This window comes from Centruroides sculpturatus, unplaced genomic scaffold (genome assembly GCF_000671375.1).
Source record: "Centruroides sculpturatus isolate CEXI.00-Female unplaced genomic scaffold, Cexi_2.0 scaffold978, whole genome shotgun sequence".
NCBI lineage: Eukaryota > Metazoa > Arthropoda > Arachnida > Scorpiones > Buthidae > Centruroides > Centruroides sculpturatus.
Window position 1 is genome coordinate 307,472 of NW_019385151.1, and position 23,427 is coordinate 330,898.

At 37.2% G+C, this 23,427-nt stretch overlaps 2 protein-coding genes across 2 annotated transcripts; both read right to left on the minus strand.

The window, feature by feature from the left end:
- Positions 1-416: 416 nt before the first annotated feature.
- LOC111635504 (adhesion G-protein coupled receptor G2-like) lies at positions 417-5,056 on the minus strand. Its single transcript, XM_023380476.1, has 13 exons — positions 4,936-5,056; positions 4,712-4,813; positions 4,515-4,642; positions 3,592-3,717; positions 3,419-3,525; positions 2,953-3,346; positions 2,713-2,874; positions 2,505-2,629; positions 1,858-2,120; positions 1,718-1,787; positions 1,463-1,656; positions 1,283-1,392; positions 417-1,218 (listed from the first exon to the last, which is right to left on the minus strand). Exons 1-13 carry the CDS (start codon positions 5,003-5,005, stop codon positions 1,105-1,107), a joined length of 1,965 nt encoding a protein of 654 aa, XP_023236244.1. The 5' UTR covers positions 5,006-5,056; the 3' UTR covers positions 417-1,104.
- Positions 5,057-5,076: 20 nt separating this feature from the next.
- LOC111635501 lies at positions 5,077-18,384 on the minus strand. Its single transcript, XM_023380472.1, has 15 exons — positions 18,204-18,384; positions 17,956-18,132; positions 17,628-17,741; positions 17,263-17,550; positions 7,543-7,723; positions 7,302-7,477; positions 7,134-7,235; positions 6,965-7,069; positions 6,708-6,899; positions 6,542-6,626; positions 6,314-6,477; positions 6,049-6,237; positions 5,771-5,983; positions 5,424-5,708; positions 5,077-5,357 (listed from the first exon to the last, which is right to left on the minus strand). Exons 1-15 carry the CDS (start codon positions 18,382-18,384, stop codon positions 5,185-5,187), a joined length of 2,625 nt encoding a protein of 874 aa, XP_023236240.1. The 3' UTR covers positions 5,077-5,184.
- Positions 18,385-23,427: the final 5,043 nt, after the last annotated feature.

Consider the following 23,427-nt stretch of genomic DNA (forward strand, 5'->3'; position numbering starts at 1 on the left):
AGCCGCATGTGGCTCGCGAGCCGCAGGTTGGCCACCCCTGGCATAAACCTTCGAGGCGCGAGGCCCTTCGGACCACGAGGCGTAGGCGGTGGTCCACCTCATCCATACCTTACGCCGCCCTTGGTCATAGAAATGATGTAATTTGAATATAAATTATTTATAAATACGTATGTCAAGTTATATTTTTATTACTACGTAAAATATATTTAAGAGTTTACGACCACTGTGATGGGTGAGACGTTGTTGAAACAAAAAAAGTTATGCATTCCATCACATACATAAACACTGTCGTAATTCGCCAAGTGCAAATCAGCAAATTCGTAAAATTTTTTTTTATTTTGAACAATCCGGATAATCGAAAATCCGGATAATAGAGGTCCGGATAATGGAGGTTATACTGTATGTGGAAAGAAGTGATCCACTACCCTGTACTTGTAATGACAGTGACAGAAGTACGACAATATATAAAAATTCACATTAACTTGGCGTAGATATAATAAGAAAAAGTCAGGCCATTGACTATTATCAATTTTAATGAATTTGTTGTTACTACACAACTGGTATCCTGCATTATATTTAACAGTATTGATTAAATGCAATAACTTTTAATTAATGAACACGTTTTAGAAAGGTAACGAATACAGCTAAAAAGGTAAAAAAGGTTAATTTCGGAGGTCGGGAACGGATTAAAATACCTGAAGTAATTTTTACTTTTCTATTTGACATTATAGGTTGTCAGATATATAGGTTGGTTTATATTTCTACAATTTCGGATTCGTATAAAAATGTAACGGGAAAATTTAGTCGTCTATTTATGGCTTTACACGTAAACCGAGCGATATTTACATGTTACGCCACTAAATTTTATCACAAATTATAATAAATTCAGTATACATTACGCAGAAATCGGATACAACGCAAACATTTCTGACGAGCCGATCGCAGGCCGCCGATCGCAGGCCGCCGACCACCCATCCGGTGCGTATTAATTAAACCCGTTTAGAAAATACGTCCTTCTCAAACATTAATGAAAAGTTAAAAATACTGCGAAATACACAACCTCAAAGCACGTTTTAATACAGTAAAATAGATTTAAGGAAATTGTCATCGATTGTTTTTCCTAATAATACTGAACATGACGGTATCTTCTACGCCGACAGAACGTTTTCGTCGAAAATGCTTTATCCATAAATCTCTGGCACTTTTGTTGCAGACGATCTAAGAAATTATAATATTTCAATTCTAGAATATTTCTAGTTGTCGACGATTAAAGAGAACTTACTTGAAGCAGAAAGATGACGAATCCCTGAAGAGTGACGAAAATGGTGAACAGATATTTAAACACTAATTTCGCGCTGTTTATGGCGAAGAAACCGAACGTCCACGACAGTCCTACGTGATAATTATCATTTATTTCTACCGTAATTACGTTTAGCGTAACGACGAACGAGAATGCGTTTACCTAAAAGGGTTAAAATGCAAACTGCCGCCCTTAACCGTACCAGAACGAGTTTCTTGTCATCCGTCTTCAGCTTCGGCTTTTTCGCCCAGGCGACGGAATAAAAGACCAAACAAAATACCACCAAGTTGACCAGCATAACTGTTCCTACCGGCAAGAGGAATCCGTAATAGAATGCTCCTATTTGAAGCCAACAACTAGGAAAAACAAAATTTAATTAATTTCAATTCGAGTCTCTCCTGATAAATTACCACTTACTATTTTTTTCCTCCGTGGTACAATTTATAATCGATGGACATTATTACAGCCACAATGAGTAAAGGAGTTCCTAGGAGAAAACGTATAGCTGTAAGAGGGGCCAATATTTTAATTAAAAAAATAATTAGTCGGAGACTCACCCCAGGCAAAAACGGATGCTTTGAGCATAAATTTGGGGATGTAAGTATCCAGCACCTTGACTAGTTTCAGATATTGCTGCAAGGCCTCTATCAACATCCAACAGAACGAGGCCATCAACGAATAATGCAAGAGAGCGGCCGCAAATATACACCCCCTCTCGGACGAGATTTGATCGATTCCCGAAACGAAAACGATCAGACTTAACAATATGGCCGATGCCAAATTACACAGAACCTTGCTTACCACTCCTTTTCTCAGTTTTCTAAACATATTTTCGGAATTAGATTATAGTTTTCGGACTAACAACTGTAAATGATCACTGTAAATCGGTAAAATGTAATTTTATTGTTTTAATAACATTTTATCCGCTTGTCTTATAGCTGTTATCCGCGCACGCCCAGTTTTTTCCCCTGTGATGAGAATATTTAATTAATTTCCTCCCGTAAAAGTTACGTACCGCCATACTTTCCCCCTGTTATGTATAAAGCCGGTAAAGTAAAAGTTAACTTTACCGGTTGTTATACATAACTTTCATTAAACTTCAAATCACACGTTCGTTATTTTTCTAATCTCGTGCCATAATGTGCTAAGTAAACTTTTGCTTTCCTAGTAAATTTACAAATCTCATTGGCAAACTTTAACTTACTTGAACATCACGAAACTGCTTAGTGTTAATACGATCCCCATTATGGAAAGCGCGCACCCCACGTAGGTGAAAATATCCAAGACTATGGCGTGTATCTTTCGCTCCACGTAATCCGGATGTAAATTCTACACCGATTAAAATGCAAAGTTTTCAGTCGTCGTAATATTTGGAAATACATTTTAAAAATACAAATAAATCCATTACGTACCACCAAAACGGCGAAGTTAGTCATGTGATCGCAGTGACATACCACTCGACCGGCGGTTCGGTTTGTTATTTCGCAACCCAGATCGGACCAATCTCCCATTTTACGGTTGGCAGAATAATCCCAAAAAACGCACCTCGTACTGCGGGGTATTTCGCCGGGAACCTGCGAGCCGACGAAAACATTATAAGGGTTCGTCTTCCGCGTTATATGGATATATATTATATTATGCGGGATATTTACCGTAAACACTCGAAATGCGATTTCTATTCTTTTGGCAGGCAAACGAACGGGAGCTCCCGTCGGGCGGGCGTACAGAACGTTACTGACTACGGCTCGATCGGTGCGGTGGGTGAAGAACATGGCATCGTTCTGGTATACGACGTAATTAAAAGTGGCGTCAGACGAAGCTTTCTGTTTCGACACGTCCCGAGGGAGACGTATTCTTACTCTATACTCGTCATTTAATAATGCATCCCGGTGTAAACTCTTCACCCGGTTTGTATCTAGGGGTAGAAATATTCCGACTTCCACATTTTCTGAGGTTAGCGGGTGAGAAGCAATAATTATATTTTCATTACTTGTATTTATAAAAACGTTATTGGCCTCTAGCATACTCTCCAACGAAGCTGTAATTCTGGATATCGAGATTAATCTGTTGTCGACAACTTTTGTCTGTTACAGACAATTGTTTTGTCAAAGACCTTACCTGGAAGAAGCGTTGGTTTTCGTATTTGCCGAGGCCAAAACGGAAGAATCCGTCTTCATTAAATTGTCGATGGTCGAAGCGATTTCTTCGAACGATTCTTGTGGATTCTGGAACGATACACCTGTAATAAAATGTGGCCGAGACGAAGACAAAAAAATAACACAAGTTCTTACTTGGAAATTTGGTTCGGTGGAAACCTTCTCCAAGCAAGTAGCCACGTAGTGAATGTCGATTGCTCGAATTCGAGGCAACTCGTTTACTAAATTACTTAACTCTTTGGTAACGTTTACTTCATCGCTCTAAAATTTTAAGAAACTAAATAATATTTTAGTAAAGAAAATCGATAATAATTATCCAATTAAATACGTTTACCGTTAGGCTATATATTTATATTTATACCACACGGAGAAATAATTTTTATTTTTATTCCATTGTAATATTTTCTTTATTTTCAAAAAGACACTGTGGACAAGTATGCCTTTGTCAACAAAAACCAACAAATAAAACAAAGAGGTAAGAGGCTTAATCAACTGTAGCTTAATTGGAGTTTGCTCTAACTTCGTTTTCGTATATCCAATTTAAAGATGGATTTGTAAGTGTAAATTTTCAGTTTATCAAAATTATCACACGGGTCTCATCCCGGGTGCGGATGTACTATATTACTACACTCGAAAACAAAGATGCGAATAAGACGGAGTAACGTTTTATAGAATTCAACTTCATTTTGCCATAGAGAGAAAACACCAATGTAGCCTTTTGTCTCGCCTTCGGCATCTTTTTTTTATATTTCTTTTAATGTAAAATATTAAGAGAAATAATGCAAATATTATATACAAATATTAGGAGATTAAGAGAAGGATACGGGAAAACGCAAAATTCCTTTTTTTTCCGATTCTCACTCGATGGGGTCCCACCCCGCGGGAGAATGGGAGAAAAGGAATTCGTCTGGATGAATTGTCACGAAATTTCTCTCCAATTGAAAAAAATTACTTTTTTTATTTCCAGTAAAATTGGATATTTACAATTATTTATTGTATAAAAAATTCTTTAATTTATTGTATTTAAAAAGAAATAAGAATTGGCAGCGCTTACTTACCGTAGATAATTCTTTCAATCGTAGAGTGAGGTCGGAGAGTTCTCCCCGGCATTTTCCGTCCACGGGACCCCAATAAGCGCCGTAAGTGAAATTTCCCAAACACCCTCTGACCACGGGATCGCCTCTGTCTAATTATCAAAAAATAATAGCATTTAGTAGCGCTACAACGAGTACGAAAGCGTAAACGTAAGCTTTACCGGTCACGCAGTCTTCTAGGGGTAAAGCGATTTCACCGAAATTTTTTCTAGGCCAAGTCACGTTTCTGTCGTCCACCTCCGTTATCGTCGAAAAGCAACCGTCTGGAAAGGAAAATTTACGGTTCTTTATCAATTCCGAATTAAATCATTTGTTATTTGGAGGCTTTCGATATAAGATTACGTACGCGTAAAAGTCAAATGCCGTCAATTACTAAACGACCTACCTGTATTTTTAATTCGAATACTTTCCGGCGATATTTTCAATTCCGATAATAAACTGGAACTACGGGTCATTCCGTTCTGCAGTTCGTGTAATAACTTCTCTTTACTTTCGTCCACTTTTGTCTCTCTCTTCTTACTCGAAGAGCGTGTGTAGATGAAAAAGTTTACTTTTATTTTATCCCTGCAACCGAGGCCGAAATCAATGGTTACAACCGTTAGGCAATATAGGTAGCCTATATATAAATACACACTCACTTTGTCTCCGATAGTCGATGTACGTGTACGGCAGTCTGTCCGACGGAAGTTAAAGCTTTTTCGATCTTTTCGCCGATGTTCCGACATCGAATAAAATATTCCTCCGTGCTCGGATCTAATCGAAGAAAGTCCATAGAAGAATCGAACTCGCCGACGAACGTCCACACGTCTAAAGCGTATTTAATTAATCGTCTTTATTGACAATTGTATAAGAAAGAAACTTTCATCTTCTTACCTTTGAAGGTGAAAAGTATCCGGGGCGAAGCGACGGAGACGAAAGGTCGCTTCTGATCCACCAGGCACCAATAATAGCCCTGGAGTCGACCCCGGTCTAAGCTCGTATTTGTAGAAAGTAAATTTCGTACGGTTAAATATTCTTCGCCGCCGGTCGTCAATCCTCTCGTTCCGTTGACGATAACGCCATCTTTATACCACGTGACACTTTTGTAATAACTTTTACTACAAAGGCATTTGAATACACCTTCTGAAACAACGATTATTTCGCAGGAAACTCTAGAATCTACAAAAGTTACGCTGTTAAATTTAAATAATTGGGCGACGCGATTTCTCTCGCGGTCGTACCTTCGACCGTCGATTCGCAGATGCCAAAGTAATCTTTTTCTGGATCGTCCAGAGACCAGAAAATGCGGTATCTTACGATCTTCACTAATCCGGCCGTGTAATTCGGTCCGAAATTTGTATCCGCGGCCCAATCCACGTACCGAACGGTTTCGCCTTCGTCCTCCCAAATAAATCCGTCCTTCGATCTTCGAAGTCCGATCCAGCAGCCGAAATCTTGGAGAAAGCGCGCGTCGTTACCAAAAATCTGGAGGCGTTAATTACCGGATGTGGCTACTTACTTGTACCGTAATGTTCCACTATTAAAATTTTAACCAAGGTATAGACTTCGGGGAGCTCGAGGGTGGCCAATCTTCCTCCTAGTTTTTTGCAATACTCTCGCCATCGCCTCCAATTCATTTTTATTTCCATCAGCCGGTAACACTTCCCCAGCCAAGGCAAACTTTTCCAACCCTCCGGACAATTAGAAGCTACGGCACATTGTTAAATTACGTCGGGCTACTTTTCCGCCATTATATTTAAATATAATTATTTGGCTCTACTTACGTAACTGTTCTTCATCGACCTTTTTATGCATGCACCAGAAAGGCCGTTTCTCCCGGCACCGCCGGCTGTACAGAAGAATTTCTTGCCGGCCAATTATTCCGCTCAGACAGTCGTTGCCCGGCGCGGGTTGTCCTTTCTCCCAACGAAATTTCGTGGCGCCGCTTCTGTTAAGGCGTGGGAAAATTAGAAATGACCAATATAATTAAAGCGATAATTGGCAAATCTTACGCGTTTATGGTTTCGGGATAAAACGCCATCCACTGAAACTGGCCGGCATTTCGGCGTCCTCCCAGCCACACTTCCTCTCGCCTTTCTGAGAAAATGACACCAGTTTAGTTTTTCCCACGAAACTTTACAATTTTTGTGTGGACGAATTCCCGCAATTTATATTCACCCGATTCGAAAAAGAAGTCGAAATCCTCCACCCGATTACTAGCGTCGATGCGGGAAGAAAATAAGTATCCGCCGTTTTTGCCGCATTCTTCGACCGCATCCGACCAGTTTAATTCCTCTCGGTATTGTTGCAGACACAGGTTGAATTTCCAGACGTCGTATCCCGGCGCGCATCGGCGAAAGGGCGATTTGGCTAAAAATAAATCACGGTCAGATCATTGGGTGGGAACCCAACACGTCCCGGTTTAACGCTTCTACCTGAAAACTGGTTAGACCGAAGGCATTTGGAGTAGTCGAAGTCCTCCCATTTCGATTCTTTGACATATTTTCCTCGGCACTTCCTGGTCACCAGTTCCCACTTTTCTAAATAGAAAGAAATGTGGTGAAACTCCACAGGAAAATTTAACGGAAAACTATTGAATCTTACCGGTTAAACAGGGAGGAGAAGATGCCGCCGATTGAGAATAATAAGTGTCGTACCAGATGAAATTCGTATTATTGAATCGACGTTCTTCTCTCAAGCATCGACCTGAAAGGAAAAATTAACGCGTATCTGCGTACACTAATTCCTGCCGACAAATAAGTCGATTCTTACCCGAAAATGTTAGTTTGAAACTGTCGACGTTCCACTTTCGGAAATATCTAGTGCCGGAATTATTTATGAATTTTTGCAACGAAAGCAGAATTTCTTCTTCATCGTATATTATTCCTTCGTCGTTTGAATACGGGAAAAGGAGCACGATGTCCACCACGATTTTATCGTCCTTCTTGCTATAAACGAGTGAAGAGAAATAGTTAACTCGAACCGGAAGAAAGTTTACTTGTCAGAAACTTACGCTACGTCTGTCAGTTTCCAGCCGATTTTATCACTATCATATCTAATCTTATAGGCTTCAATCATGGATGTTACGTTTTTATTCGAATCCAGTTCTTTATATATCATTCTTATTTCGTCTTGTACGCTTTCGTTGGAATAGATGCTTGGAATCGTCAAGGTTAAAAGGTAGGTGAAGAGTTCTAAACACGAAAATTATGTAAAAAAGTAAGATAAACTACGACATAATTTGTGTTAAAAAAAGAAAATAAAACGAATGAAGAAATTTTAATTTAAATGGAAAACTTATTATTTCCAAGGAACTTTTTCGAAACAATTGAAATAAGTCTACAGTAAGGTGAAATTTCTCCCAGAATAACCAAAAGGGCTATTTTCCAAGCTGTCGCTTCGCCGTAACCGATAGACTGCAGAATTTCCGATAAACAGTGGCTCCTATTGTGGCGAGATTCGGCCACCCCTGGTACGTACAGTACCGTATTATCGATTCTTCTATCGTATCTTACTAACAGAACTGGATTATAACATACATCATACTTATATAACGAAAGGACTTGAATATTTATTTTTCTTCGAACTGTTGCAAAATTTTAAGCTCGACGATCGTTATATTCCAAAAAAATGCTGGTAACGAGCATTTAATAACTCCACGTCATTCTTTTTACTGTCTGATATACAAATACGATAGAATCAGCGTGTTATAATCGAGGATACGGTCACCGATTGGCCGACGATATCGCTATTAGCGGGCCCCAAATCCATGTTATAAAATTTTGCTTATTGCCATCCAAGTTTCGCCGTCTTCGGCTAATTATGACTATTTTAAGCTTTCTTTTCGCGTTGTCGACTTTAGGTGTAAAATAATAAAGACATGACATAATACAGAAAATAATTGTCGAGTAGAAAAGATAAACAGACAATTCTCCCGGTTTCTTTCTCGGAAATTATAAGTAGTATTGGTTTGGGATGCTTTGATCACAAAATTAAAATTACAAAAAAATTTTTAAAATTAAATTAAGATTGCAAATAAAAATTTATTGAATGGAATTATTTCAGATCACAAAATTAATTTTTCGATCACAAATCTTTATTAAATTAATTTTATTTTAACAACAAGTTAAAATTTATTTTAACAACAAGTTAAAAATCATTTGATAATTAATATCAAATGTTTTTAAAAGTTAATTATATTTTCTAATTTACTTTATGAACTAATTTTTATTTTGATTATGAATTATTTGTTAGAAGAAATACGATTGGTCGGTTTTTTGATATAAATATAGTTTTAAGGAACATTAAAATTTATTTTTAATACCGAGATTGAAAGTTGCAATCATGGAGACATATGGTTTTATTATTACTTACGACGGCGATAGAAATTATTCTGTTTCTCCTCGTTTGTACAAGTCTTTGGATACATGTATTGCTGCAGTAAATAATTTTTCTTTCGATATTCCTGATAATTTCCCTATTGTTTTACGTTATTTTAAAGTTAACAATGAAATATGGAAAGGAGATGGAAAATTTGGTTTTATAATTGTTGACGAGGATGGGAGAATTAATGAAGTTAGTAATAAATTATACTATTCGTTCGAGGAATGTTCAGAAGTTATGAATGAACTTTATATAGAAAAGAACAAAAAGAATATATTAATATTTAGAGAGATAACTTGCGGAACAAAGCATTATAAATTTACTAAAGCTTATAAGTTTGATTAGTACGAGTATGTATTTCAAACATCCTAGTAACTGTATAATTGTTGGACCTTCACAATGTGGAAAGACTACACTAGTGAGAAAAATTATTCATAACAAAATTTATGAAAAGACATTAAAAAAGGTTCTATGGTGTTATTCCATATATTTACCATTTTTTCATGAGGAAAGAGATATTACATTCATGTATGGTTTACCTGAATCCGTGCAAGGATGGGATTTAATAATAATTGATGATTTGATGCATGAACTCAGTTCAAAAACTGCATCTTTGTTTACAACAGAGTCTCATCATTATAATGTAAGCGTGATAATTATAATGCAAAATTTGTTTTCAAAAAATAGAATTATGAGAGATATAACTTTAAACACGCATTATTTGATATTATTTAAAAATAATCGCGATGAAAGTCAAGTAAGTTGTTTGGGGCGACAAGCTTTTGCTGGTAAATGCGATTTTTTTATAAATGCATATAAAAAAGCAACAGAAAAGGAATTTGGTTATTTGTTGTTAGATTTTCATCCTAAAACGAATAAGAAATTTTCTGTGAGAGATTCGTGTTTTCCCGACGAACAAGGTATTTTTTGGATATATTTACCAATAAAATGAAGAACGTAAAGAAAAATTATCACATGTTAGCACTTTTGTTCTAAACTACTGCTTCTCAACGAAAAGCAATATTGAAAGAAGCTACTCCCGATCAAATTAAAGTTTTGTGCGAAATATGTGATAATTTGCAGAGAGGAAATATACCTGCCGATGTTCGTAAATTACCAAAATATAAAAAAATTATCAGGAAATTAAGTGAAAAAATGTTCCTTTAAAGTACTAAGAAAACAATTTTAGTTAATCAATCGGGTGGATTCCTTCTTCTTCTACTGGCTCCGTTATTGTCGATGGCAGGCGGACTAATTGGTAAGGTAATAGGAAAAAGAATCGAATGGCGAAGCAAATGGCTCTTGCCTCTTCCAAATTGTCAGCATATCAAAAACCTGAAATAAGAATTAGTAATAATATCGAAGAATTACTTGAGAGTGGTGATTTATGTGATGATAGTAAAGTCAAATTATTAAGTCAATTAATTTCAAGATATCAGAGAACAGTTCATGCACCAAAAGAACCTGTTAGAGTATCTGTTGTATCTGACGAAATCGAAGAAACGGAATCTCAACCCGAAGAAAAAGCTGTTGATGATGATGCATTTATTAAACAAATAATTTTATGCCCACGGTTATATCAAAAATATACACCACATTTAATTGATAAGTTAAATCGAAATCATTACGGATGGAATTCTAAAGGCGAATTAATTAACAGTCGATGGGAAACCTATTTTTGAAAGTCATATAGTAGACTTAATTTCGTACGTAATGAGAAATAGTAAAACCGCATTAGTTTCTGTTGGTTTTAACGAATTTTTGAACGGTTTAAAGAAAATAAACATTCCTAAAGAGTGGATTGGACACAAAAGTTTGGCAACATTACCCGAAAAAACACAGTATCAACCGGCATTGGTCGAGACTCCCAAAGAAATTTTTTCTCCGAGACTATTTCACCAGTGGAAAAAATCTAAGAGGAAGAGAAAGAAAAATTCCGAATGGAAAAACTTTTGAAATCGATATACTATAATCCTAAATCTCCGGCATCTTTTGGTGGTGTGAGTAAATTAGTTAAAGAATCAAATTTGCCGCGATCTGTTGTTAAAAAATGGCTATCTTCTCAACTGACTTATACTCTTCATAAACCTGTAAGAATTAAATATTCGCGAAGAAAAACTAAAAGTTTTTATCCTAATAACTTATGGCAAGCCGATTTAATTGTATTAAAACAATTTTCTAGGTTTAATAATGGAGTAAAATACTTACTAACCGTAATCCATGTATTTACTAAGTATTGCTATGTGGAATCAATAAAAGATAAAAAGCCTCAGTCAGTTTTTAAAGCTTTTGAAATCATTTAAAAAAAAAACATTCCAAAACTTTACAAACTGATAAAGGAAAAGAGTTTTATAATAGATTGGTAAAAAATCTTTTTAAAAAATCTAAAATTAATCATTATTCAACCTATTCTGATACAAAAGCAGCTGTCGTCGAAAGACTAAATAATACTCTGCGGAAAAAATATATAGATTATTTACTTATCGCAATTCTTATAAATATATAGATAAATTATCTGATATTGTAAAAAGCTACAATAATAGTTTTCATAGAAGTATCGGTATGTCTCCATCGGAAATTACATCTTTGCATCACAGTGTGATTTTTGAAAAGCTCTATGGCAGGAGTGGCCAACTTTTGTGTACATAAGATCTACTTTTTATCTTAAAAATGTGTCGCGATCGACTTCTTGTCGTAGGTATAGTCTAAGTGGTGAGGGGGTGTGAAATACATACTATGTTTAGATAGGTAAGAAAAGCCACGATTTAATTTAAAACGTGAAGGAAAGGTACTTACATTTTAAACAGAAAAAAAATTGAAACTCAACGTTGTGAGTTTCGGCGACCACCACTTCACCCTTTCTCTTTCAACCGTGTCCAACCACTCTCTCTGTCTCTCTTCCCACCTTTCTTTTTTTCAGTAATAAGAAATGTAAACAGAGGATCGTAAAGATCCTCTGTTTACATTTCTTATTCTCCTTTTACAACCGTACGCAAATGGATTGCACATGGACCGGCAAAACCGCATCTGAGGGAGAACGCGGTGGTCCAATATCACTACAGTTGCGTTTGCGCGTTACGTTCGGTTACAAGTGTAACAAATGAATTCAAGACATCGCAACGATCGACCAAAAGTGGCTACGCGATCGACTTGTTGGCCACCCCTGCTCTATGGTATAAAAAGAGAAAATACATTTAAATTTAATATTGGTGATCTCGTACGAATTTCGAAAATACGTAAAACATTTAGTCGAGGATATCTACCGGATTGGACAAAAGAAATATTTATTATTCATGATCGGTTTTTATCTCATCCTCCAATGTACATATTGAAAGATTTAAATAACGAGATTTTGGAAGGAAGATTTTATACAGAAGAATTATAGAAGGTAACAGAATGATGCAGTTGGACTTTTTATTTGTGGGCAAAAAGTAACGATAGTGAAGATTAAGATAATTACATTATAGCCAATCTTACCCGTTTTCATAAAATGCAAAAATTAGGTCCTCCGTTTCCAGACTAATTAGAAATCTTGTCCCGATTCTATTTCTGAACGTCTCCTGTTCACGTCCAGTCAAACAAACTCTTTTCAACATTTCTGGAACGTTTACAATCGTTCTATAATCGAACCAATATTCGAATTTTATGTTCAAATTAAATTCGAAAAACTTCGAACATAACATTCGAAATAGAAAACCACTTTCAACCACTTTCAGCCCCATATCTCCCGCACCCTTATAGCTATCGAGACGCAACCCCCATAGTGCACGAATGGAGACTTGGGGCTACCACCCAAAAGTGAAATATAGGGACACACACGTCCATTTATATATATATATATAGACATCTATACTAATATTATAAAGAGGTAATGTTTGTATGTATGTTAGTTTGTATGCAGCAGGTAATCTCCGAAACTACTCATCCGATTTCAAAAATTTTTTTACCAATATTTAGAATGAAACTTCAAGGTGGACAGAGGCTGTATATTATTCCGTTAAACATGGGGGATGGACAGTTCTTTACGGTAAGCCTTACAGGGAAGGCTTACCGTAAAGAACTCTGCTTCTATTTATACTATTTTAGATGCGGGTTTTTGCGTTTTTGATTGCATTTTAATAGGGTACGTCAAGAAAATGTACACTAAGAAAAAATTTTTCAAAAAATTTTCACCCACGGGGGAAGTGTTATACATTTATAATAGATACATTTTGAGCCACAACAAGGCGTGGCGGGGTCTGCTAGTAGATATATATAGATGAACGTGTGTGTCCCTATATTTCACTTTTTCGCCAAAACTACACATCGCACATGAATGCTGTTTGTATGTGGTGGTAGCCCCAAGTCTCCATTCGTGCACTATGGGGGTTGCGTCTCCCACCCCCATTCGAACAATGTTCGAATTTGAATTCGAACATAAAATTCGAATATTGGTTCGATTATAGAACGATTGTAAACGTTCCAGAAACGTTGAAAAGAGTTCATTTGACTAGACGTGAACAGGAAGCGTTCAGAAATAGAATATTTTATAATAATTAGAAAGATATACTGTATTAAACTTTCTTTATTGTTAAAATAAAATTAATTTAATTCAAATTTGTAATTAGAAAATTAATTTTGTGATCAAAGCTTCCCAAACCACTACTACTATTATATATGTTACTGTAAAAGCCCGTATATTGGTAAATCCTAGGTTTTACTTGGAAATCTTCGGATTTACCAACATGAGTTGGTAAATGTAAGGATTTTTATAAAGTGAGATGATTTTCCGGGCTTTTACCATTAGAATTTGGTACATGCTAGGTTTTACTAAAGACGATTAGTAAATGTTGGTTTTGGAAATAAAACTATGAGTATTTTAATAATCATTTATTGAATTATTATGACAGTCAACTTATTAAGTCCTATTTATTAATAACTAGTGAAACAATTTAAAAATACTTTTTTAACATAACGAAAAATTAAATTATCTTGTCAAAAATAATATAATAGCTTACGTTGGCTAAGCTAATCAGTAATCACAGTATTTTTTCTAATCATTTGGTATTCATTGTCATTTAATAAAAATAAAAAAAAAAGGATTTTACTTGTTACAACATGGAGAGCTATCATGGCATTTAGAATTACAAAGTAATCCTGATGACTCGCAAGCGCACTTCTTCCTTAGGCATTTTTTTAAAGCAGTTGCACTTCTTGAAACCTTGTCCTCCGGTCAAAGACAATTTTGCGACAACTTCTCGAAGACTCACTTCTTTACCTATAACAACTTCTATCTTGATAAAGTCTTCAGGGCATGAAGTAAATTGACTTTGTGTATAAAGCTGCTTTAGTACTCCAATTTTGGTACCTAGTTGGTAAAACTCGTTGTCCTTTACATCTACTACAACTGCAATAACGCTTTTTCGGGTAGGTTTCAGCTTTGTCAATTTCAGGCACTTTTCTTACATTTTGGCCAATTTTCACATTTGGATATTTATCAACAGACGTGGCTTTCATTTTTTCAGCTTGTTTTTCCAAATTCAAGTTTGCGTTGTTTGTTATAGTCACTACAGATTCTATCTTTTTTGGTATTGGCTCTATAGTTACAAGAACTTCCTGAGACTCAATCGTGTTTTCTGTCTCTGAATCGTTACATTGGAATCATTGGTTATTTGCTTCGCCTTCATCATCTCAGTAATAATCATTTCATCTTGTGTTTTATCGTTGACAGTGCTATTGTCTATATCCCCTTCTGACTCAATTTCAACAATGCTTTCTTCCTTGTCCTGTTCGATTGCATTTTTGACGTCATTATTTTGTTCCGTATTGTCATGCAAATGCAACAACTTCTCTAAATCTTCTTCAGATCTTATAACTCTAATCATATCACTAGGGATTGCTGAAGTTGCAAGGCCAATTTTGTAAGATGGCCGACTCGGGGAAAGTAGGGGACTCGAAACCCACTTCACGGCACCTGTGTAAGGTTGCCGTCTCCTAGGTGGGATCTATTCACCCCACGTCAGGATGAAAATAAGGGAAGGTTGTATGTGGGCTGTGACAGAGGAGGCAAATGATGACAAATGTCTTACACAAGAAAGCCGTTTATTTGTTAACATTTATGCTTACATCGACAATCGGCAGTCCTTCACTAGTTCTCGTCGGCGATGTAGAGAGACGAGGAGATCTATGCCTGGTTGGCCCCGGGGCGGACGAGATGATCTCGCTGATCACGGCGGACGAGATGAAGTCGGAAGCGGCGGAGTCCAAAGTTCGTGCCGACGACACACCACAATCTCAGTCGCGACGTTTCGGGGAGTCGGAGGAGAGCCCTCTTGACCTTGATTTTCCGATTTTTATAGTCTTTTCTCCCACTATTCGGACTTTTGATTGGCCCCTCGTCCCCTTCCTCGCTTCCCGATTAGTCTCTTTTGTTTTGGAGAAAAACCGAGACCGACTTGGGTCACGGGAAAGGTCCGATTCCAGGTGTCTACTTGACGCCTTTCTGTCGATTGTCCTTGGGGATTGTTGACAAAATTACAAGATTCGCGCTCATAATTTAGCTCCGTTACTCGCGATTTCTGTCATCTGGGTACTCGAACGATCATATGCAACAATTTATCTCTCTTAAATCTTTCCCTCTTTTCAGAAATTGTTTCCCTAGATTGACTGTTTATGAGCGCGGGGGTCAAAGTTCTACCTGCATATGATCACTTGTCTCTGACTTATAACTTTTCACTCTGACATTGACAGTTCGTTTAACACGTGTTCGAGTCATCCGAGACTCGTTGTCTACATTTTGTGCCGCGCTGTTTAAATTATGGGATTTTTCTTTCCCTCTCATTTTTAATCTATCGTTATTATTTAAGCATAGGAATATCGCGATTTACATGATTCGGACTTCGGTTGGGTCCTCACAATTTTCATTGGACAACCAAACATTGCTGCGTAGGGAGAACATTTGATTCCCTCATGATATGCTCTATTTTTCATCGCCTGGATGAATCTTTAACCCTCTGACCACTTTGATAACTGATTGGTTTCCATCCACGTGCTCAACATATTTTCTATGTCTTGATTAGCACGCTCCACTGATCCTTGGCTTTGGCTATGTCTTGCCTTTCCATGTACGATTTTTACATCCGACCACATGGAGCATAAACTCTCAATATCTTGGTTAGAGAATTCTTGGCCATTATCGGAATGAAGGATGCTCGGCGCTCCAAAAGTGGTGAAAATATCCAAAAGACGGTATGCAACTTCTATGGTGCGTTTAGTTTGAAGCGCACGAAGGATCACAAATTTGGTAACATGGTTTTGGTAAAGTAAAATAAATTTATAATTTCCATCTGGGGTAGTTTGTAGATCTATTAGATCAACCTGACAGCGTGAGTTCATTTCACTATGAAGTATAAGTCTGACGACAATGCCCTTTTTCAAAGTCTTCTGTTTCTTTTGGCAAGGTTGACATAGCTTTATATATGTCATAGTAACCTCAACTGTTATATTTTTATACTTGCGGTTACATTCCTTAAGCATCCGTGTCCTTCACCCAACAGCAACATGCATTTCTTCCAGAATGTTGAATAAGTCCTCCTAACAAATGTAATACCTTATTTCTCCATCCTCCTCCTTCATAGGCAAATGTCATAACACTTTATATGCCTGTAATGAACAGCTTGTTTCTTTTTCATGTTCTTTGCAGCTTTTACTTCCTCCAAACACTTTGCGTATTTGTCCCTATTGAGATAAAAGTTATCATCTTTCTTGCTTGCAATGAGCTCGTCCATTATTTCATAAAATCTCCGTTTCACACTCATCTTGATTCATAAATAACTTTTAAACAGCGAAATCTCAAAAAAGATTAGAATTAACGTGCGCGTTCTAACGTGTCAAACGATGGAATGCGGCGAGCGAAGGCGACGACGGGGTGCGGTACAGGTTCGGGGACTATTTTTTTCAACATTTACCATGTCTCTGAGGTAAAACCTAAGATATACCGAGTAAATGCTGGTAAAAGTTTGAAATTAACGATGATCACAGAACATTTCGGACTTTTACCACAATGATTTGGTAAATCTTAGGTTTTACTGGAAAATCTTAGGATTTACCATAGTTCGAGCATTTACAGTAACATATATACCGTGTAGTACTTTCGTTTTCAGAAAAATATAGAAGAAATTTTACGTTTAACTTTATTTTGAATCGATAAATATTTAAGAAATTTATTAATTAAGCATAATTTACGACAAAGGAATAAAGTTTTCGACCGTAGAAATAATATACACAAGTGGCTAATCTACTTAGTCTATAATAGCGTTAATATAATTAAGGCCGACGGAAGCTTCCGTCGTATAGGAAACCACGCACTTACCCGAATCCGGAAAGTCCGTACTGTCGGAAAATACGATGTAAGGATAACCGGGTAATTTAAACGAATAATAATAACGAGTGACATTCAACGGAGTGACATCTACGCCATAATAAGGCCAGTAGGTAGTGTTTCGGTACAAAGCGGGATAATCGTTCTTCCACCAGACGACGTCCGTTAATTCCCGGTAATCGTACTTCTTTCCGTCGATCCTCACCTCCACGTCCATGGAGAAGATCAAATCGGAAGAAGCCTGTACATAATGGCCGGGTTTTATTGCGGCTTTTATCTCTGCTCGAAAGAAAACAATTATTCTTAGATTCACGTACTTTGTCAAATTTTCGGCCGATTTTCTTGGCTTGACTTACCGATTTTCTTGGCTTCCTTTTCGCAAAAATAACCATTCTTCCGGGAGCAGTTTTGCCCGATCGTGCCATTATTCGAAAAATTTTCCACGCAATCGTCGGGAGCTTCACCCCGTACTTCGAATTAAAGATTTTTTAAATGTATTATTAATATTAAACGTAGAATTGACAACATTTACCATCAAAATTCATCGCCAATATTTGTCTAATCGTCGACTGCCGAAATTTGCTTTTAAAAATTATCCGTAAGAACTTTTCACCGGGGAGAATGAATAAATCGCGCGGTCCCGGAGATTATTTATAATTTAAAGAATAATAAACGTCCACTAACCTCGGCTATCGTTCCGGTCACTTCGGTCGAATTCCCAGGCCGAGACGGGCCAATCCCGACTGTCCGGGCGGTAGAATCGACCTCGGCAATCGTGGTGCGAAGACCCGGAGACATCGACCTCTTTAAGGCAACTGCCGGAAAGGTAGGAATAGGTCCAGTCTGGATCGCAGAGTAAGGCTTTGGAAACGCCAACCGTCAGTGGTTAAGATAAACCGCGGATTAAAACGGAATTAAAGTAAAACTCTTACGAGTTTCCGTCTCGTTTTCCCACCGACAGATAAAAGCGGATCGATGACGACTGCAAGACACGTCGGCCAACTCCCGGGTCGAAAATCTGAACGACAGACAACCTCCCGCGAATTTCTCGTTTTCTTTGGCGTAAAATCCCGTTTGGCTGCAAGAATATTTGTTTTTCTGCTCGATTTCCATTACCGAGGAAAAATTAATTTGATAAACTTACTTGAAAACTTTAGGGCTTCCTTCCTGCGATAAATAATTCTTTATTCTCCACTTGATTCCCAGGTGAATCTCGTCCACTCGCTCGTCCTCTGCGGTGTAGAGAATAAAGATTGAAATATTCGTGGTCGAAGGTCCAATCTGCTTGGCGCCTTCACTTACCGGCGTACTTGCTGATGGCATCGAAACTCATTCCTTCCAGGTGTAACAGGTAACCGTTGTGGTTTCTGCACACGTTGTACGCTCGTTCCCACGTTTCCGCTCGGCGAAACGTGGCCAAACACCGCGCCTCCACTTTTTGGAAGTTGTTCGGACACGCCGCTTCCTGCGCATCGGCTAATTCCGTACGAAAGACACAAATTTATATCTTAACCACATTAACAAAGGTTTAATAAAGGCTAACAGAAAGCTTAACTATATTAAACAATGCATTGGTGTTGTCGGTTGCCAACGAATATATTTTAAAATTAATATGTACTCTCTAGGAATTTTTCTCTCCGGATACTTCGGATCCTCCTCGCAACGTCCGTAATAACCAGCTGCTAAAAAATGGTTCGGTAATTCGCACGCGGAGAGTTAAAAAAATGCAGTAACCGATGATAATATCGCAGCAAAGAAATGATTTTCCACGTAATATGGATGCAACCTAATGCCACCTGTAATTCCTTATAAATTCTCCTGTTGCGTGCGTGTGCGAAGCCATGCCGTTAGGCGTGGGCAGGCGTGCACCGTACCCTATGCTGCAACGAGTTTTTCCGTAGATATGGTAACTGTCGAACCCCTCTCATCCCACAAATTCTTAAAATGCGACAAAGAGAAAGGTTCGAATGGCCTGTAGCGAGATGAAGGTTGGTGCATACTTCCAGGAATGTCTCCGTCGCGTGGCCAAACTCGGTTGGTTGCCGTAGAGAGCACCACTCGTGGGTGCAGGATGTCCGTAGCTTCCATTCTGTTATAAGCGGAGGACCGTCACGCCAGTCGCGTGTCATTGCGCTTCGAAGACTTCCAAACAACGGGAACGCCGAAAGTTCCGAAGACCAAGATCCTCCGAAAGTCTTCTGGCGGCACTATACACGCGAGGAACCATAAATTTACTCGTTTACCTACCTATCCGTATGCCGAACTATACTGCTTTAAGCTAGTGTTCCATTCGTCCCGTTTTTCCCGAGACGGTCTCGGTTTTTTGATAAAACGTCCCGGTGTTCCGAATTCTTTTTAAATGTCCCGCTTTCTACGGGAAATAACAAAATACGTACAGACACGGCACGATATAAAAAGTTAGCGTAGTGTTACGGTATGAACATCGACTATAGATCGATCCGTCGGTAATTGCTGCAATTTTTATCTTCGAATTTGGCAATTTACTTCCGTTTTTGTTCTATTTTCCTGTAGCAACCCGGGCCGGCCGTCTGATTGCGAGGGACAATTCGAGCATCTCGTACCGAAAGATTTGCAGATTGTTATAAATATAATTTTTATTGTTTTTTGTTTACGTAATGCCGAAACGAAAATGCAGTATAAATGATCATATTACAAGAGAATTTCCATTAGTAAAGGTGCGGATGGATTGGTTCAATTTACGTTAGGCATTTTACGTGGTGGTCGGTCAGACCTAGTCGATGGCGTAAAATCGAAAAAACGTATAAGTGCTATTTGAAGTCGGGTTTCCAGCAGCAGAATAAAGCTTAGTTCACACTGAGCGAATAGCGAAAGCGAATGTGAAAAGCGATTTTTATTTGCTTAGCGAAATTGACCCTACAACCAAAAGCGAAAAGCGATTGCGAATTTTAAGCAGCCAATTATTTACAAGCAAGTGAAAATGTCATCTCGAAAAACAAAATGGCCGCTTCTGATATTCCGTCGTTAACCACATTTGTTTATTTATTGAGAAAGAAAAATAAGTCAAAAGAAAACGATGTTGGGTGAGAGAAATATTAAAATCCGTAATTACAACATGTAATCTATTGCGTGAGAAAGTTTCTGTAGCCATCTTGGAAACAACAAGAACCACGTGACAACTAGCGGGAATACGATTGGTGCGAAATTTTTTCGCTAGCGAAAAAAGCTCGACAGTTCCGAACTTCGAAGCGATTCGCGAAATGATAAAATTTGCCGGAAGCGACGTCATGTCTGACGTGTTATTCGCTCTGTTTTTCGCTTTCGCTAGCGAATCGCATTCAGTGTGAACTAAGCTTAAGTCATTTCTTAAATGCGAAATGGAAAAACGGTTATAGAAGTTACATCTCCTTGGAAAGGTTATAGTTATATCGGCAGATAATACAAATACAAACTTCGGTGGAAAGAAGGAAAAGGAAAAAAATAATTTGTACGTCGAAATGCAAGAAAACACTATGAACAATTTAAATGGCATTGCTTGTCCCGCATGTGTGATAAGTAATGCTGCGCAGACTGCTGCAGGTCTATCTATATACTGTATCTTCAGTTAATAAGTAACAAGATCTACCAATACGAAGCTAAAATTAGCAAATGTTTGCCGGATATAATCGGTCACATTTACTATAAAAGCGAAGATCTACCGAAATTGCAGGAAGGAAGAAAAGTTTTCGATACTACTACGTCAGTATTAGAAAAAAAAGGAAGTGTAACAGTTGAAAATTTTCAAACTTATGCCATAGATTTCTATGATACTTATATGGAATATATTCAGGAGTGATGTACAGTACATTATTTCTCGTGCCTCTCCGGTCTATGGATTGGATCAGTTTCAAGAGAAAAGAGCTTATGGCTTAGAACAATATACAAGAAAGCTACATATTCTCGAAGAAAGTGTCATTAAATTTTACCGTGAATGAACAGGACTTACGAGTTAGCGTATTCGAAAAAATATTATGAAAGTAAATTTGAAGTATGGAGTAAAGTGAAGAATCAAAGTATCAGTGCAAAATTCTGTGAAATGTTGGCTCATTTTTCAAAGTAGGATAAATGCCGAGAACACGAAATACCTAGTTAGTTTTTGTTCGGCACTGCCGCCATCCGATGCAGCTGTCGAACTTGATTTTTTTATTAATAAATACGCCGCGGACAGACCAAAAAACACCGGACANAAGTGAAGAATCAAAGTATTAGTGGAAAATTCTGTGAAATGTTGGCTCATTTTTCAAAGTAGGATAAATGCCGAGAACACGAAATACCTAGTTAGGTTTTGTTTGGCACTGCCGCCATCCGATCCAGCTGTCGAACGCGATTTTTTATTAATAAATACGCCGCGGATGGACCAAAAAACACCCGACATAAAATTGAGACAGCGAAAGCTTTAATCATCATAAAGACCCATTTTAAGGATTTCTCTCGCGCCGAGATCTGTGTTCGAATATCAAAGGAAAAAACTTCTCGAACAGATCCATATCTGTTAAATATTTTGACGAATATAAAATATAAAACTTAACTATTATGAATTATCGGTTTGTTATTGTTAATGGCAGGTGAAGAAATTTTCCTTTATAATATTATTAGAATGTATCTCCGCCTAGCCTAAATGGTCGGCGAAGTCGAGAATTAAGGGACCGTCAGTTTCCAATTCGATATTTCGATGTGGACTTTTGCCGCGGGTCTGGCAAATTCCGGGACTCGCCGCGATGCAGAATTTCGCATCTATCCGATAATTATACCCGGGAGCGTAACTTTTAGTCAACGACCGGTCATTACATTTAATAAATAATAATAGAGAGGAAAATTTCACTCACCCGTTAATTGGTGGAAAATCGAAAGGATAACGAATACGAGAACGAAATCTGTGGATAAATATTGTATAAGAGACAAAATAAAAATTAAAACGGTTGAAAGTCGGGAATAAAAAGGGAAACATACTCATTTAATTAAAAGTGCTGCCCGCGATCGTAACCTTTCCTTTGTTGTGTTGTACCGGAGGAAGTTACTTCTGATCGATATCGCTACTATGAAATCCGCTTAACAGGAAATTCTATTTTTTGTTTGTGTGTGTGTGTTTTCCTTTTTTTGTAATTCGAAAATGTTTATATTTTCAATCCATTAAATTTTTATATTTCTGTATTTAGCAAGATTTCTAAATTCCTTTATAATTTTCCTTTCATTTCAGAAATAACACAATTAAACAAAAAAAAAAAAAAAAAAATTAACGGAGTAAATCCGACGAAACTCGAAATCTCGACACAAAACACGTAATTATATTTTCCGAATAAAATATTCAATTATTCCAAAAAATAAAATTACATTTCCTTGCGTAATTCTGCGATAAAATCTTTTCCGTTTACCAAAAACGTAACAAACTCGTGTAGGAAAAGTTTAAGCAGAAAACTTTTCTTTGTCAGTTTGGGCATTTCGTAATACAGTAGAGCATCGTTTATCCGAATCAATTGGGGACTGGGGTGGTTCGGATAACTTATTTTTCGGATAAAGAATCATGTACGAAAAAATATATTAATTTATCCCGTGTTGAAATTTTTCTCCGTTGCGCGTCGCTTCGCGTTGAATTTTCGTCGATGTTAAGCCTAACGAAGACTATTGTATCGTTAAAAATTATTTTTTAATTTTGTACAANAAAAAGAAAAACTTACTCATTTAATTAAAAGTGCTGCCCGCGATCGTATCCTTTCCTTTGTTCTGTTGTATCGGAGGAAGTTACTTCTGATCGATATCGTTACTCTGAAATCCGTTTAACAGGAAATTCTATTTTTTTTTCTTTTTTTGTGTTTTCCTTTCTTTTGTAATTCGAAAATGTTTATATTTTTAATCCATTAAATTTTTATATTTCTGTATTTAGCAGGATTTCTAAATTCCCTTATAATTTTTCTTTCATTTCAGAAATAACTCAATTGCGTCGAGGATAAATGTAGGACAATTTCAAACGAAATAACGTTGTTTAATATTTTCGTACTTAAAAAAAATTAACGGAGTAAATCCGACGAAACTGGAAATCTCGACACAAAACGCGTAATTATATTTTCCGAATGAAATATTCAATTATTCCAAAAAATAAAATAACCTTTCCTCGCGTAATTCTGCGATAAAATCTTTTCA

What these genes read in the sequence shown, in the direction of transcription:
- LOC111635504 (XM_023380476.1), bottom strand. Translation starts at nt 5,005, where the DNA reads ATGACCCGTAGTTCCAGTTTATTATCGGAATTGAAAATATCGCCGGAA. An exon ending in AAAACCAACGCTTCTTCCAG is followed by an intron (nt 3,347 to 3,418) that starts GTAAGGTCTTTG and finishes CTCGATATCCAG; the next exon opens with AATTACAGCTTCGTTGGAGA. An exon ending in AGCAGTTTCGTGATGTTCAA is followed by an intron (nt 2,121 to 2,504) that starts GTAAGTTAAAGT and finishes AAATATGTTTAG; the next exon opens with AAAACTGAGAAAAGGAGTGG.
- LOC111635501 (XM_023380472.1), bottom strand. Translation starts at nt 18,384, where the DNA reads ATGGAAATCGAGCAGAAAAACAAATATTCTTGCAGCCAAACGGGATTT. An exon ending in TGGAAACTGACAGACGTAGC is followed by an intron (nt 7,478 to 7,542) that starts GTAAGTTTCTGA and finishes ACTCGTTTATAG; the next exon opens with CAAGAAGGACGATAAAATCG. An exon ending in AGTGGAACATTACGGTACAA is followed by an intron (nt 5,984 to 6,048) that starts GTAAGTAGCCAC and finishes GCTTTCTCCAAG; the next exon opens with ATTTCGGCTGCTGGATCGGA.